Below are 16,671 nucleotides of genomic sequence, written 5' to 3' on the forward strand. Positions count from 1 at the left end.
TGGTAGCAACTTCCACCAATTAAGTGTGTGATGTCCTAAGGATTACATTTTCTCTGTCTTGAATTTCTTTTTTTTTTCCAGGTTATTCAGTTATTTTGAGAAAGGGAAATACATTTTCCAAACATGGTAGCCTCTTTCCCAAAGAGCATTCTGGTTTTTTTAATCTCCATTTTTTCTTATTCTACAACATTCTTTCTGAGCTGATTAATTAAGAAGATTTTGGTTGATCAACATTTGCTTGTGATTCTGGATGTGTTTCACAATGTGAAACCACACAAAAAGTTCTGAGCAGACAGTACATCAATTCAAACCTCTTTGAGGTTGTCATATTATTTTCAAATGCCAGCATTTCTGTACAGTCTGATCATCCTTTCTAGAAGAGTTATGGATTTTCTGTATATGCAAATGTACACATTTGTGCTATGTCATCTTGAGAGGAACATATCCATTTAATCCAGATTACCTGTCCATCAAAGCAGTAGGTTAATTATTCAACATGTACATGCAAATCTGTCTGTAAGCACTTACTAGTGACTCTCAGCAAATAGAGGCCCCACTAAAATTTATATTTATAATTGGATGCCTGAAGTAAGCATGCTTATAAAAACTGACAAACCTAATAGATCTGAAGCAGGCTGCTGAAGTTTCATTACTTTAGTAATTCAAACCTCTGACTATCTAGATAAAGGTAATGCAATCTGGCTTCATTTTCATTCTTACTGCACAAATTTCCCAGATACCTGTTTATGACTGCAAAGGTTAAACATCAAGTGAGGGTCATTAGAGCAAACCTTTATTTATTCTTTCATTGCTTGATATGCCTTATTCCAAACAAATAAGCAATCTCCCTGCCTCCAAATGTTTTTATTTTGTCACAGTTCTGGAACAAATTTTCCCTACCCCTCCTCCAATCCCAGTAATCAGTTGAAAACAACCTTCTTCATGTCTTTGTTGCTGGTAGGTTCAGGGGCGAAATATAGTACAGGAATTTGGACAACAAAGGGTCTGCTAAAATTAAGCCACAGAAATAAAAGAAAATGGAAACAGAAGCTTTATTCTGATGACCTATCTGGAAATATCAATTCATGGATTGTTGAGTTTGAGATTGTGACTTTTTAAAGCATTCATTTGAAGTTCTAAACAGGCTGTCTATGATTAACTGATATGTGTTGTGTTAAAAGCAGCAGTTCTGCAATCTCCCCATTGAGACCTCTTAAAACATGCTTCTGAGCTTAGAAATTTAAGATGTTTATTTCTCCTATTCACGTGCAGATATCTTCACATAAAGGAGATAAAGATCCTCTCAAATCAGGCTTGATTCACGGTAACTGAATCAGCCTTGCTGTACTGAATACTGAAGTAGTTTCTTTCTGCCAGAACATTTTCCAGCTTCTCAGTCTAGCCCATCAAATTGGAATTCCCTAATTGTTCCTTACGAGTACCATCCAGAATGTTTTCCAACAGCTCAGCTTAACTGACACCCCTAGAATTCCTAGTGATTTTCTTACCTAAAGCCCAGCACTGCTTAGCTTCCAAGCCCAACTCAGGGTCTTTGCCCTGATATCATTAGATCAATAAATCATATTCATTTTCCCAGAACAATGCACCCAAAGAGATGATGCATACATGATCCTAGCCCTTGATTCTTGAATCTGGTTTTCAAGACAGGGTCTAATAATCATCTGGCAATCAACATTCAGCATGAAATAGATTTTTTTTTATTCTCCATCTTTCCAGTGTGTTTAATATTAACTACCATTATATGTGTATCTAGTGGTACTTGAATTCCAAAGCACTGAAATGTGGACATGGTGAAGGATGTGCCAAAAAATCTTATTTTTTCCTTCATAAAATGGCCCTGGAAGCAAAGCTTCCTGATCATATAGCATAATTTTCAAGAACATTCTTCTAAACCCAAGAAGAATACTTTGGGGGCACTGCCTTTATTGTTCAAAATATCTTTGTATATAGTATTGTAAGGAGGGGAAAAAAACCTTCCTCATACTCTTATCTCTGGAATAGATTTTGTACCAGTCTATTTAAATTGATGCCCTTAAAATATGCTGTTGGATAAATGATTGAAAATACCTTGGACTACAAGAAGAATAAATCATTCAATATTACATGAAGGAAATCAAAAAATACTCATTGGTAGTACTAATGATGAAGCTAAACTTGAAATATTTTAGACACATAACACAAAGGGAAGACTCATTGGAGAAGACTCAGGAAAATCAAAGACAATATTGGAGAAATGAGGCTGATAGAAGAAAAGGTGGTGAGATTCCAGATAATGCAATCACAAGCTTACAAGAGCTCAAAGAATTTATCAACAGACAATCCGGGTGAAATGAGATCCATCAGGAACAGTCAGAAAATACTGAACAATAAGATTTACCTACAAAGCAATTTCTCCTATAAAATGTTTATATCATCAGTACAGAATTTATCACTTAATGAGTATCTTTACATATATAACTTTGCAGTTCTAACATACTTGGAGTCATACTTGTGTCAAGAGCTGTGTAATTATTATTTTTCCATTCATTTCTACAGCCAGATTTTTTGTTTTTGTATATTAAACAGCCTTACAAGATGTACAAGAAAGTATTGAATATTATTTCCTTTCCTGGAATGACACTGTCCACATAAATTCCAAAAAGATCCCTGCAACTGAAAATAGTGCTGTTATTTGTGAACTATATCCAAATACACAGTATCAGATTTTGCTTCAAGTTTTCAGTGGACTTCACAGCATCACAAGTGAACCTGTGGAAGTGACTACACCAGATGTAGGTAGGTTGACTCTTGGTTTCAGCTTAAAACCTGAAAATTAATTAACTGTTTTTATGAGGGTTGAAATCTGTCACTGTTCCATTATGAAAATAAGATTTTTTTAAAAAAAAAATGCTATGAAGCCGGCTGTGTGTGACATGATAGTCAACTGTTTGACGAGAAATGAAAGGTATAAATTCAGCCACTCTGAGAGTTTCCCGGACATATTTCCAAACCAGTTGGCGAGCTGGAGGAGGGAAGGGAAAAGAGGAGGAAAAAAGCAACTCGTGAATCTCAAATGCTTTTGGAATGGCCTTTCTAATCTTTTTGGCTTTGTAAAATCTAATTATAAACATTATAATATCATTACCCCAGAAGCAAGTGTTCCAGGTCATTAGCAAAGTACTTTAAGTCAGGATTGCATTTTCTTGGCAAAGCCGAAGTTCATCGCCTTTTTTATTTATAAACTAGAACCCACTGGAAGCACAATTTTTCAACTGGTAAAGATGGATTTACCCAGATAAAAATAGTTCCTTTGCATAGCTATTTATGACATGCTTAAATAATCTGTGTAATTTAATGCTAAGAAAGATGGGAGTTGTTTTGTGGGAAAAAAAGGTAATGCTTCATCATTATCTGTGGTAATCATCAAAAGCATTTACATAATAATTTAATACACATTGCTTCACATTGCTCAAGTTATGATGCTAATAAAAGCTATGGAGAGATATCACCCTTAAAAGCTAACTTGCCGTGGGATAGGGGGATGGGGTTGAAACATGAGACTATGCTGAATAATGAAGTTGCAACAGTTAAATAGTCACATTCCTCTAGTCAAATTTACAGTACAGTTTAAGGCAAGGTTGGAGATATGAAGGTTTTTACCATCCCCTTTTCCCACAGTGTCTGAGCTTATAACAAGTCCATTTAGAGAACAAGTACATGGTGCAAACGTTTTAACAAACCAGCAGAGAAGTAGCAGAGGCTTTCCTAAATCTAAATTCTAAGCTGTATTTGTTTAAACAAGTGCTTTTACAACGGCAAATGGAGTTGATTCCTTTTCCTGCTTTATTTATTTGTTTGTTTGTTTATTTCTAGAACAAGAGGGCCTGTTCCCTCCAGAGGTCGTTGTCATCAATAGTACAGCTGTACATGTCATTTGGGCATTGCCTTCAAATTCAAATGGTGTTGTCAGAGAATATTCTATTTATGTGAATAATAACCGATATGAGACCACAATAAAGGTGCCTGGATCTTTCATTTTGGGAAATTTGTCTCCATTCACACTTTATGACATACAGGTTGGAATATTTCTTTTTTCTTGTTTCATATATAGTTCAATGTCAGTGTATCTATAGATGTACAGATATTAACACAATCCATATATCATTTTGCGTACAGTCATGTAGATGGCATATGTTTGTATCTGTGATATATGAAACTTTGATAATTCATGGAATAATTAGTAATGTGTAAAACATACAAATATAGTCAATTAATATTGCTAATACTTCATATATACTATATGTGTGTATCACACATCTGTAAGTGCATATGTGCTACCATACTAATAATTGAGTTTTTGCAAATTATTAAAATTTCCAAAGATTTTACACTTTAGTTTGCAGCTTACTAAAGGGAGATACCAAAAGATCTCTTTTGAACAGAGACAGTGTTCCCATGTTATAGGAATAATTGAAAAAAATGGAACTTATTATTCCATATTGCCCCCTCCATGCATGTTCTTGTCAAGAATTATTATCTCCATTCTTTATTAAATATCCTGGTCATTCTGACTTGTTTTATCTTCAGTTGTTATGATCAGATCAATCTGATTTTATTTCCTTGATGACAGTCAAGTACTGTTCTATAGTTTGTACAATACACCATAATATTTCTTCCAATCCTTTTTACCTATTTTGGAAAAAATGTATTTTTCCTTCTTTATACTAATTAATTGTGTTTTTTGTGTTTTATCTGCTAATCTAAGACCCAGTAAAGATTGAGTAAGCGAGTGAACAAGTGAGTGAGTGAGTAATTATAATTGAGATGAGGTATCTTTTCACAATTTTCCTTTGGATGACACACTTTTAACAATCTCCTATGTTCAGAAAATAAATTGAAAATGCTACTAAAATTAAAACAAAATAGTTTAATGTGAAAAAATAGACCAGTACTATAAATACCTGCAAATACATTAATACCTTAAACTATATGAATGTTGGACAAATTTGTTTTATTTGTATTGCAATGAAATTTTGGTTAATTTCTATGTCCTGAATCAGAAAGGAAAATGCAATCATACATCAATATTCTATTTTTCTAAATTATAAGAAAAAATGAAGCAATGAAAAATTAATAGATATAGGTGCTGTTTGGGGTAAATATGCACAAAGGTCTATTGATAAAGCTACCTAATGCATTTATTACTAATAGTGAGTAAAATATAAACATTAGAAGGACTGTGTAAACACATATACATAGACGGGTACATGCACATATACACAGCCTCTCTTTTAAAATTCTCAGGGTTAAATTTCCTTTCCTCCTGTGCTGCTGAACTTATATATATTACAGAGATTCAGCTCCTACTGATTAAAACAAAATAGCAATTGTTTTAGAAACATCAGGCATGCATAAAACATGAACTCCCGAAATAATGATATTGCATTGGTAGCCTTTTATCATGTTTCCCTACCTCCCCTTCTTCTCTGGAATAGGATGATCTATTCATAGGATAGGAATAGAAATCCCAGTCTTTTAAAAATACAATTAATATTTAAACTCTTTGGGTTTTTTTCTCATTTTCCTTTTTCTTTAGGCTTCCTCAGAAGTTTTCAGGTTTTATGAATATTTGTGAAGAGAAGGCATACAAATACATTTCTATAATGGGTTTGATTTCATTTGTTCAAAATACTGCTTTAATTGCAACTTCCCTATTTTTTTTTTGTCTCTCTCAGATACTAGCTTTCTTTGAATGATGTATGGGACCCCGTAATAGTAATCATGTATACTTTGTCCTACAATTTGCATCCATTTGCAATGTGCAATAAATAAACGTCACACTATAACAGATTTCCACATTCCAGCCCCTTTTAGTTACACCCCCCACTCCCTATGAATATACATAAAACTTTCCAGTTTCCATATGGATACATACTTGTCTTTCTTCAACCGTAGTATAAATTCAAGAACTTTTCATAGTTTTCAGACTTCAGGATTTATTGATGCCTTACATATTAATCAGCTAGCTTTTTTTTAACTTCTCATATTTCAGGATTAGTACCAATGTCAGTAGCACTGAAATATCAGATAAAATTCAAAGATTTAATTGTCCATTTACTTTCCCTCCCTTGTTTTTATTTTTTATTTTTCATTTTTTGGCCTTTCATATTATATTTCCTATCAAATCTTCAGATTCCTAAAGTTATAATTAAATGGCTGTCTGTCTTACTTTTTGATGTCATGTATAGACATCTGTCAATTTGTACCCAGGCATATTGAATGATCTTTTTTGCTATTGTTGATGCAAAGGTGACATTATTAGTCTTTCTTTGGATCTATTTAAAGCACTAAAAATTCAGAAAGTCATATTTTGACTTTCATCTTTAGAGTTCATCAAACATTAATACATTGCTACAAAAGTTCATTATTTCTATTTTTGGACAGGAAAAGAAAGAAAGCCGATAGACTTACAAAGGTGAAGTGGCAACATTCTGAGTGTCCCTAACCCAAACTTATTAATTTAAGTCTACTATTACTATTTTTGTAACCCACATTAAAAAACTTATCATATCCTTATCTTTTGCATCATGTTTGCAAAAATCAACTCTGAGAGGAGGATAAATTCCCTCATTGAAAAGAATGGAAATCCCCCATGTATGTGAGGAGAGGAGGAACACTTGGATCATGCTCAATATAGTTAGGATAGGTTGTAACAATTTAAAGGATTTCTGGACAGTCCTATGTTCTGGTCTATCATTCTGTAATGAATACTAGCTTCATCATGAGATAACTTGACTAAAGAAATCCTGTACTTTTTCAATGAAGTCAAAATACAAATAAATTTAAATGGTATGGATTACTTTGTCTACATACTATATTGCACTCAAATTGTTTCCCTAACACAGTATATCTCAGTGGTCTGGCTGGCATCAGATGCCATGGGTTATCAGTGTCAAACTTCTGAAGAGGGAATACTATCTGAATAAGATAATTATCTAAATTTGCATATTTTGATTTTCTTCATGCCTTGTGTTGAGCTTCATGCTAGTGGAATAAATATTTAAAAGTGCCAATTTATAAAGCAGTAAAGAGCTCTGCTCCTGGTTAGCTGCTACATGGTTTTATATAGGCCTGTTCCATTTTGCTACTAGGGAGATGCCTGACTGATTAAACTACAACTCACTGCCACTTTCTGAGGTGTAATGCATAAGTAGGTATTCTTTAAAATGGTTTGTTTTTGTAGAAAAACATTCATCAGCACAGTGCTTTTGTTGGAAATAAATGCATTTATTCTGCAATGTTCCTATAATTAATTCCAAAGGCTAACCATTGCTGATTTCTTTTTTTAATTTACAGGTTTTATCCATTTTTTCCTGATTTCATTGGTTTGGGTCAATTTTGTTACTTTTAATATATATATATATTAATGCTGTTACAGGAAAAGATATTGTAAAAATGCTTTGAATATAAATAACACTGACTTTTTTTTCTTTTTGTTTCTTTTGCGTTCCCCATTTAAAATGATTGCCCTTCCTACCATTATATTAAATTCAGCTTTGCTACTACTTTGACTTCAAATTTTGAATGAGGAAAAGTACCCATTTTGATACTTGTTGTTCTAGGTTGAATCCTGTAGGCAGAATGCTTGTGTGAGAAGTAATGGAACCCAAATTAGAACTGCAGAAGGTGTGCCTAAAGACTTATCACCACCATTGATCTCTGTCCTTGGTTCAAGGTATTAAAATGTACCGTACTTGCCTTGGTTTCTACCTTAAGTAATAAGAATCAGTGGTGCTAAAATAATTATATTGGCATAAATTGTGCTATAAGATAAATGCTTGTTTCCATACAAATCTAAAAAGGAAGAAGGTTACAAAGTGTGTGTTTGTCTGTCTGCCTATCTGGTGGCCCCCAGGGGGAGAGCGTTCTCTGTGGGTGCACCGGACTTATGGAACCATCTTCCGGTAGAGCTCCGGATGGCGCCCGACCTCCGCTCCTTCCGGCGCGACCTTAAAACCCATCTTTTTAAGGAAGCGGGCCTGGCCTGATGGGACGGGGTGGGTTTTGTTATTATGACGTTAATTTTAAATTTGTACTATGGGCATTGTTTAATTATGTTTTAATAATTTTAACTTTTGTATCTGTCTTTTACGTATTGCCCTGTTAACCGCCCTGAGTCTCTTGAGAGAAGGGCGGTATATAAATTAAACAAATAAATAATAAATAAATAAATAAATCTATTTGACATCTTGTCTTTCATACTAGACTTAGTTTTGATCCAATGTATGGTAGTTGTTTTCTGGTTCTTCATTTCCCCCTGCAAAGAAACTCAGTCTGAAGCTATTTCATACTACATACCTGCTCTACCATTCTTCTGTGCCTCTATTTTACACAAAAGCAATTTCAAATCTCACATAGTGTTCAGCTTGGCAAGAAGGCCATGATTTTATCAACCTCGAGATACTGGAAGAAAAGGAGAAGCCATACGGGCATTACTGGTGGATATAGGAAGGATTTCCAAAGACATCTTTATAGTGAAGGACTGAGAAATATGTGAATCAGTCCTGTGTCAAATTCTTATTGATTTAATTCTATCACGAAGCAGCTTCTCTGACATTGTTGCAAATATCGAGAGGGGCTCATCAGTTGATGTATCCAGATCTCCATTATTTACTTTTTCAAATGGAAAACTGATCAGACTTAGACATTAAAGGAAGTCATGTCAGCCTTTCTTATGTCTTTCTCCTCTCTATTACATTCCACTCCTCCTATTAAATCAGTAGGACGAGGAAGGATCCCAGATTCCTTTTTCTGCCTGCTTTGCTTTAGACTGGGCTCTTGTGGTTACACCCACTTTATTAGCCTGATTAGAATACTGATCCATGATATTAAAAAGGCATTAGGTGAAAAAGAAATGGCTGTTTATCTATATGCACATACTCTAGTAGATATAGTTATATGTAATTTTTTTTCTTCTATTATTATTATGGGAATTTATTTTTCATAGTGACAAATGTAATCATTCTTTTCCTAAAAGGCCCTATGAGTGCCAAACTTTCTAATAAAGATTATACAGCAATTTTAAGGATATATCAAAATTATGGCAACAATAGTAAATCTCCTGCATGATATTATTATTAATAAAATGTTATTACACTACTGGCAGAAGTTGGCATTTGGTTTACTTCTTCAAGAAAGAGTAATGCATTTTTAAAATAACTGAACATTCTTTGGAAATATGCCTATAAGGATATATTTACTCCTAAAGTCTTCTAAGGAAGCTTTGGTTGGTCTTAGTTTTACTTCAGTTTTTGCAATTATAATAAGCACACACAAACACATACACATGTACTTATGCATGTCTTTGAGATGATATGCTAGCTAAGATATCAAAACACGCAAATGTAAAACAATTAGAAATCCTTTCCTGTTTGATCATCTGTTCAGTCGAATGGGACTCTTTTTCATTGCCTCCCCTTACATGTCATATTAGCGTCAGCTGTTCTCATGTCCTAAGAGAATACTAACTACTGATCGATTGCCTGGACATATCTGACTGTGCCCTACATATGCCCCAGGTAGTTCATTTATTTGCCACGGTGGATTTGCTAGAGTGGAATTTAATCAATAGTTAATTCATTAATTCTGGTCTTCAAGAATGTAAAGCCTTATGCTGTAAAAAAAGTAGCTAGCTGGCTGGCTGGTTTTAACTGTGATTGAAATGTGACAATCACTGCGGTTGACAGCTTCAGCAAGTACGGGCATGCATATGAATTTTCCACTTCGTCCTCTGTTAAGGAAACCAATCCAAGAAGAAAATAGCAGATTGAATAAATAGGAAGATACTGCCAATGAAGTATCTGCCAATGAAGAGGTGATTTGGTTTTTAACAGACACCTATAAACAGTGTGATGCATATTCTGCAAATTTTTGTAGAAGTTCTTCAACAAATTGACCTTGCTTTTTAGAAATTTCTTAACAGATCAAACCTATATTTGGGGTCAGAAAAAGCTTTGGAACTACTATAGAACCATACAAAAATAATTGCACTCACTAAGCCTTATGGCTTATGTAGTCAGACTGCATATCAGATCTGTTACAACAGAAAGTTTAGTTTTCCCTACTAGGCTAGCAATTATCTGGTGTCAAAATGTTTTGGTGGTCACAGCCATTATCAGTTGGTGTTTGTTAAAATACACTCACTGGCTGAGAGATAGGAATCTAGTTTAGACACTCAGTTATATCAGAAATTATATCTGGAGCTTCTTCATGCCTCTTTCTATGAAATGGCAAATGGTAAAGAAAACGTCAATTTGCCAAATGAGAAGATGTTACTTGTATTTTTTGTTTAGGCCAATAGGGGTGGCTAATTCTAAGACCCAATTTGGTGTGGTGGTTAAGGCACAGTCTAGAACCAGGAGGTCAGTCTCCTGGTCAGTCATTCTCTCTCTCTCTCTCTCTCTCTCTCTCTGTCTGTCTGTCTGTCTGTCTGTGTCTCTCTCTCTCTCTCTCTCTGCCCTAATGTCAAAAACTTCTGATATCTTGCTAAGGAAATTGCAGGGACCTTTTGAGGCAATCCCTAGGAGTCAACACCGACTTGAAGGCACCAAAAAAGAGAAAAGAAAAACCAACCCAACCTTGAAATTAATCTATTTTGGTGTCATAGCATTTAACGGAATGAAAACAAATTCCTCCCCTCCTCCCATTTATCTGGGAATCTAAGAGGTCCTTTTACATTTGCTAAGAGAACAACAGTAGAAGACCTTGAAAGCAAGGTGAGAGAATTAAAGTGTGTGCACAAAGTGTCACATAATAGTCTTTGATTGTCTACCGAAAGACATGGTACTGGGGAGGAAAAGAAGGGAGATAGGCAGTCCTGCCCACTTCTTGTCATCTTCCTCATATAGAGAATTTACAGGGCTTAGAAGCTACCTTAAGAAAACTACAAGTCCTAAGTATAATTGCCTAGAAGGAAGAACAACTGAATTCAAGAAGACTTAACACACAGGAACCATGCATATGTTTCCTTTGACTGCAATCCAGCACAGACCATCTATTTGTTAGTTTCCTTATTGCAGTGAAACCAGAAATCAGGGCCTCAAAATCTCTTCCACATTTTCACCCTGACTTATGCACAGTAATCTGAACACAACCGATCCTTTACCAGCATAACAGGAGCTTCCTCATACCTCCTTCAATAGAAAGTCAATTCACTGTGACTTCCTGCAGACCACACATTTATAGATTTATGCTTGTTGAGCTCAGATTTCCATAATGTCATTCTGAGTGGGAAAGAGAGAGTAGTCTGTGGGTTTATAGGCAAAAGTGAAAATAATTTATTTTATAATGGGTACCACAAGTAATTAACTTTAACCAGATATTAATTCAATTAATGGTATGTTTTTTTTCTTGGCCCTGTCCTTTTTGGAGTTTGGCCTCTGCAAATAAGAATATATATTTATCTATGTATACATGGACACAAATGAATATGCTGATATGTCACATGCATGGTGTCATGGTTCTGACAGATGAAACCCTTCAAAAGAACTTCAAGGCATTGTTTTCCTTAAAGAATTTTTTTATTCAGGAAGCAAAGTACACTACATAGTTGAACCCAAAAACTAAATTCTCCTCCCCTATATACAGAGTAACAAAGTACAATTCCCACCCCCAATAAACAGTCATAAATCACATTTCCCACTTAGCTTGAAGCTTGGGCTTTCTCCCCAGCTCTCCAGCCCGCCAAAACGTTATCAGCTATGGACCCAGTTTGTCCTTTGATTCTCACGGCAGAGTTATTATTATTATGACTAACTGAACTCTCATTCCAGTCCCCCTTCTCAGCACCAACTGATTCTAAAAGCATAGAGAAAATGGCTGCATTTTCATCTGTTGTCAAAGCAAGAACATCCGATGTTAGCAGCATTGACAAATGGAGGAGGGGGGGGGAGAGAAAAGGTTTCCAGGATTGATTTTAGTGGGACTGTATGTCTCATTGTCAAGGTATGGAAGCTGGGCGACACACTGAATTTTTATTTCAGTTTAATATAGTTCTATCTAATCTTTTTTGGGTAGATCATCTTAAATCCAGGGTTTTCTGAGTAAATGCATCATTCAGAAAATCAGACAAATACTTTCAACATTCATCTGCTATTAAGTGATTTACTATTTTCTTAAGTGAACAAAGAAGGAGAGGAAAGTAGATTTTTTTGTAAATCCAAGTGTCAAAACACATCTGTGTTATTTATATAACATGCAACTGAGATGTACATATACATTGAAACTATTTACTCAAACTAATTTCATTTAAAACAAGCGTATAAAGTTCTGTATACAGTTCTGAACTGTATACACACACACACACACACACACACACACAGAGAGAGAGAGAGAGAGAGAGAGAGCCTATTGTTTAATTTCATATTTGCTGTGTGCCCATTTAATCAACAGATGCCATTTACTCCTTTAATTTCATGGATTAAATATTCTGGAGTTTGGTGTCAATAAGATGTTTCTCAAACACTGAATACCAGAAATAGGATAGAGAATTACCATGATTATTGTTTCCCCAAAAGTAAGGCCTATCCTAAAAATAAGCCCTAGCTTGATTTTATTATTTTATTATTATTTATTTTATTAATTTAATTTATATACCGCCCTTCTCCCGGAGGACTCAGGGCGGTGAACAGGGCAATACATAAAAACTAGATACAAAAATTAAAAATTAAAAAAGATTTTGGGGGGCTAGGCCTAATGTAAACCCTACCCTAACCTAAAATCAAACTAGGATGAGGATGGGGGTGTGGAGCTGTTCCATGTGCCCTGTTATGTACTGGCTCATTATTAATACCACGTGGGTTGCTGGAGCAGCTAACGGCTCTCCAGCAACCCAGACTACAAGTCTCCAGCGCTATAATTGGCTATCCCTAGGTGGGAATGGTTGCTTCAAACCTATTGGCTGCCGCCTATATTGCAGCTAGTTGCAGCCATTTGCCAGTACAGATTCTGCCTGAAATAAAATATGAGTTTCCCTGTACTCAGTTACCTCGTCTTCATTCCTGCGCCAAAGAACCTGCTATTTAACATGCCCTGTACCCACTTATCTGGCAGCCAGTCCTCTTGTCGCCAACCCACTTCTTCTGCATTTTCTGCAGCCAAGTCTACATTTCCCAGTCACAGGCCTTTCCGGAAGGCCACTGCAGCCAAGAACCAAGCTATGGATTCAATCCACAGCTTGGTTATACAAGACCTCTTCAGCTAAGGACCGAGCTATGGATTAAATCCATTGCTCAGTTATCAGCTGCATAGGCCTTCCGGAAAGGCCTGACTGTGAAATGCAGGCCAGAATGCAGCTGCAGAATGAAGCTGCTCCTTTGGCCCCAGATGAAGTGGACCAGTTGGGCAGGGCTGGCAGTGCTGGAGGTAAGATATCTCCTGAACAGAAGACCTGGTCTTATTTTCAGGGAAACACAGTAGATCAATAATTGCAATCCTATTAGTTTATCACAAGCTTTATATATTATACTTTCATTCAAATGTGTTGAAATGCATTTATGGGAGACCATAAATTCTAATCCAGTTTTAACCATGAAGCCAGTTGGGTAACTCTGAGTTAGTTACTTTATTTCAACCATAGAAAGAAGCAATAACAAATTTACTTCAAAAATGTTGCCAAGAAAATAGCATAGAATCTCCAGGCAATCACTAGGAATCAAGGCTGACTCCAACGTGTGAGCACACACACACACATACACATACACACACACACACACACACACACACACGAGAGAGAGAGAGAGAGAGAGAGAGAGAGAGAGAGAGAGAGAGAGAGAGAGAGAGAGAGAATCATAGTTAATTATGGTTTATTAAACCATAGGTTAGAGTAAAATGTGAACATAAATATTAGCTTTAGAGATATATAGTCACATATTGCTGAACAGCATGACTAAATTCAAGTATGACTGCTTTTGAGGAGAGTTTGATTTCATCTTAATTCCATTTTGTGCAAAAATATTTTAACAAAATCAGTATGCTGCACAAAATGTCAAAGAACATGATACAAAATACTTGTCATTTACCACTGGCTTATTTAGTTGCAAAATCATACACACTGAGATAGTATTTCAAATTGTAGGTTCGTTTTTAACATTTAGTTGTCCCTTTCTTTGTTCTTTTCTTTCTTCTCTCTCATTCTTTTGTTCTTTTTTATATGTTTGTCAGTAAATCATTGATATGTAAGGGGTATTTTTTTTCTTTGAGTCGAATATGCAGTGAATATAAAATAGACTTCTACAGACTGTGGCATTAATTCAGTAAGTCAGATGAAGACTTCAGAATAATAATAGTGACTCTACAAGTAACCTGTGAAGTTATCCCTTCACATTTGACATCAATTCTTCCACTAGAGATTGTTATTGCTAGGTGTTCCTCTGTTTATACCTCAAGGTAGTGAAATAATAGATCACTGTGTTATTTTTATTCTATAAAATGCCAGAGTTTATCTCAGCTGCTGTTTCTGAACATAAGTCTCTAACTTTAAATGAATGCTAATTTACAGTGTCACAAAGAATTCTGACAGTTACTATGTAATTGGGTTATATTACTTTCTAAAATGATCCATCCAAAGTTAGGTGATGTTAAGTTTCCCTTACAGCAGGAAAGATACAAGGATTTACTTAAATCTTAAATGGGCAAATTGAACTTAAAAAAAAGTCATCTTTAGCTCACCAGTGTTCACACTGTAATGTTGAAATTTGCCTTTAGTGGATTTATTGCAGATTGCAGCTCCGCTTATTAATTAATCTTCTAGCCACAAGGTTGCGGGATTCTCTTGTTTTTAATATTTATCCTAAAAGTCCATTCCTACTCTGGATGGGAATTCTGCCAGTTGTAGTGCCAAATATCTGAAGCAAATTAGGTAGAAGTCTGACCTTGAGTAATTGCATGAGATCCTATTATTGTTGCTCTTGTTTCCATTTCCGTTCAGTATTTTTATCCAGAGGGCATTCAAGGTATGTACAAGGGGAAGAGATTTAAACTTTTTTACTTCAGCTTCCTCACTTCTAAAATCACCTTTCTTCTGCTATGGGCAACAAAAGGAAGAGTTTTCTTGAACAAAGCATCTGCAGATAAAAATATTTAAGTCTCTCCATCCCTTGCATGGTGGTTTGGTTCAGTTCATGGCTTTACTTGTGTTTAGAGTAAATTCAGAGGTTAACTGCATTCTGCATCATTAACATTATATGCAGTTCTCCCATGAAGTATCTACAGTATGATATTATAAGGAAGGAACTATTTAATTATTTACATTTCTACTCAGGCATCTTTTGAGCAATGTATTTAATGCATGTTTTGAAGATACAGAACTTTATAATGAATCTTGAAATTCAGCACTTATATTTCAGAACATTTATTTACAATGATAACCAATCAGAATTGACGTCTCCCATAAATTTGAAAAGCTCCTTTTGTGGCCCTTCCCCAATTTAGTTTTCTCTCCCAAGCTGAGAGAAAAGGGAAGAAATATAAATAGGAAGAAGAATGTATTGGATGAGGAATTCCAAATAGGTAGAAGAAAGTGTTGATTTTTTTTGGAAAAAAAGATACATAAATATATCAATGATAATATATAAAATAATTTCCAAGTAGCTATAGTTTGTGCTACTTATTTTAAATTCCTGGGCCTTTCCAAATCTTGTGGTCCTAGAATTTTGGTGCAACTTTCACTCTTTAAAATTCCACAATATTTTTTTTTATAATTAAAAGTAAGGTATCACCAAGATAAAGAAAATGTGCTGAATATTTAAATTGTTGCTAAACCTCAAGGCAACAAAATGGCCCAGAGCCATTTTGCATCTTGCATTGGAAGGATTTTGGCTATTATCTATTAATTCTTAAATACACCTAAATTTAATTGGGTTCAGTATGGCTACGAGCATGTTCATCACCTACTAATTCTCATAGTCTAGATCCTTACAAATTGCAGCTACTATACTTTTGACCTGGTTGCCCAGCAGATGGATTATGTAGGATGGCCAGGCTCATCAAGAATGCACATGTATGCACCCCAAATGCTAGCACTATGTCTAGGGCTTAATGCCTTTCCTGAAGTGGGAAAATTGAGGTGGCTGAAATCATCAAGATCTTATCTGCACATTGATCAGCTTCTGCAGCTGAAAGTTTTTCCAACGCTTTCTCTAAAAAAGCTAAAATCACAAGACAATTGTACTATAGCTCCTGCAAGCATGGTCTTAAGTCATCAGTGTCTTCCCTGAAGGAAAAAAAATACGAAAGAAGATTTCTACAAGCTGCTTTTTGCAAAAGAGTCAATAGAATATCTATCAGTGCAGCTAGGTCTTGCGCAGCCAACAAGATTTTTTAGGGGATGAAGTGTTTTGTTTCGGTCAAGTATGTGTGTAATAGTGCTCCATTATGCTGAATTTACTAATGTAAAAATACAGTACTTGTTTCTAGAAGCTGAAAGCAACTGAGCAGAGGTATTAGAGTGAGGCTGTGACTCTGTTTTAAACTAAAGTTTACCACTTGTTTTCTATTAAATGTCAGGGTCAATTATATATCAGTCTTCAACTCTATCTTTCTGCCAAAGAATGAATCATAATTTAAGTGTTGTATAATGATCAGAAGAGAAGAGCAGAAGAGCCCCTTTAAAAA

At 35.2% G+C, this 16,671-nt stretch overlaps 1 protein-coding gene across 1 annotated transcript in view; it reads left to right on the top strand.

Moving 5' to 3' along the window:
* USH2A (usherin) overlaps nt 1–16,671 on the top strand; it is a gene marked incomplete at both ends in the record, with an annotated part of 509,528 nt that overhangs the window by 346,122 nt on the left and 146,735 nt on the right. Inside the window, 3 exons of the mRNA XM_083377756.1 lie at nt 2,587–2,796; nt 3,874–4,076; nt 7,623–7,735. Coding sequence (XP_083233882.1) covers nt 2,587–2,796; nt 3,874–4,076; nt 7,623–7,735 — 526 coding nt within the window. The remainder of the gene's footprint in view (nt 1–2,586; nt 2,797–3,873; nt 4,077–7,622; nt 7,736–16,671) is intronic.

This window comes from Vipera ursinii (genome assembly GCF_947247035.1).
Source record: "Vipera ursinii genome assembly, chromosome: 1".
NCBI classification, from domain to species: domain Eukaryota; kingdom Metazoa; phylum Chordata; class Lepidosauria; order Squamata; family Viperidae; genus Vipera; species Vipera ursinii.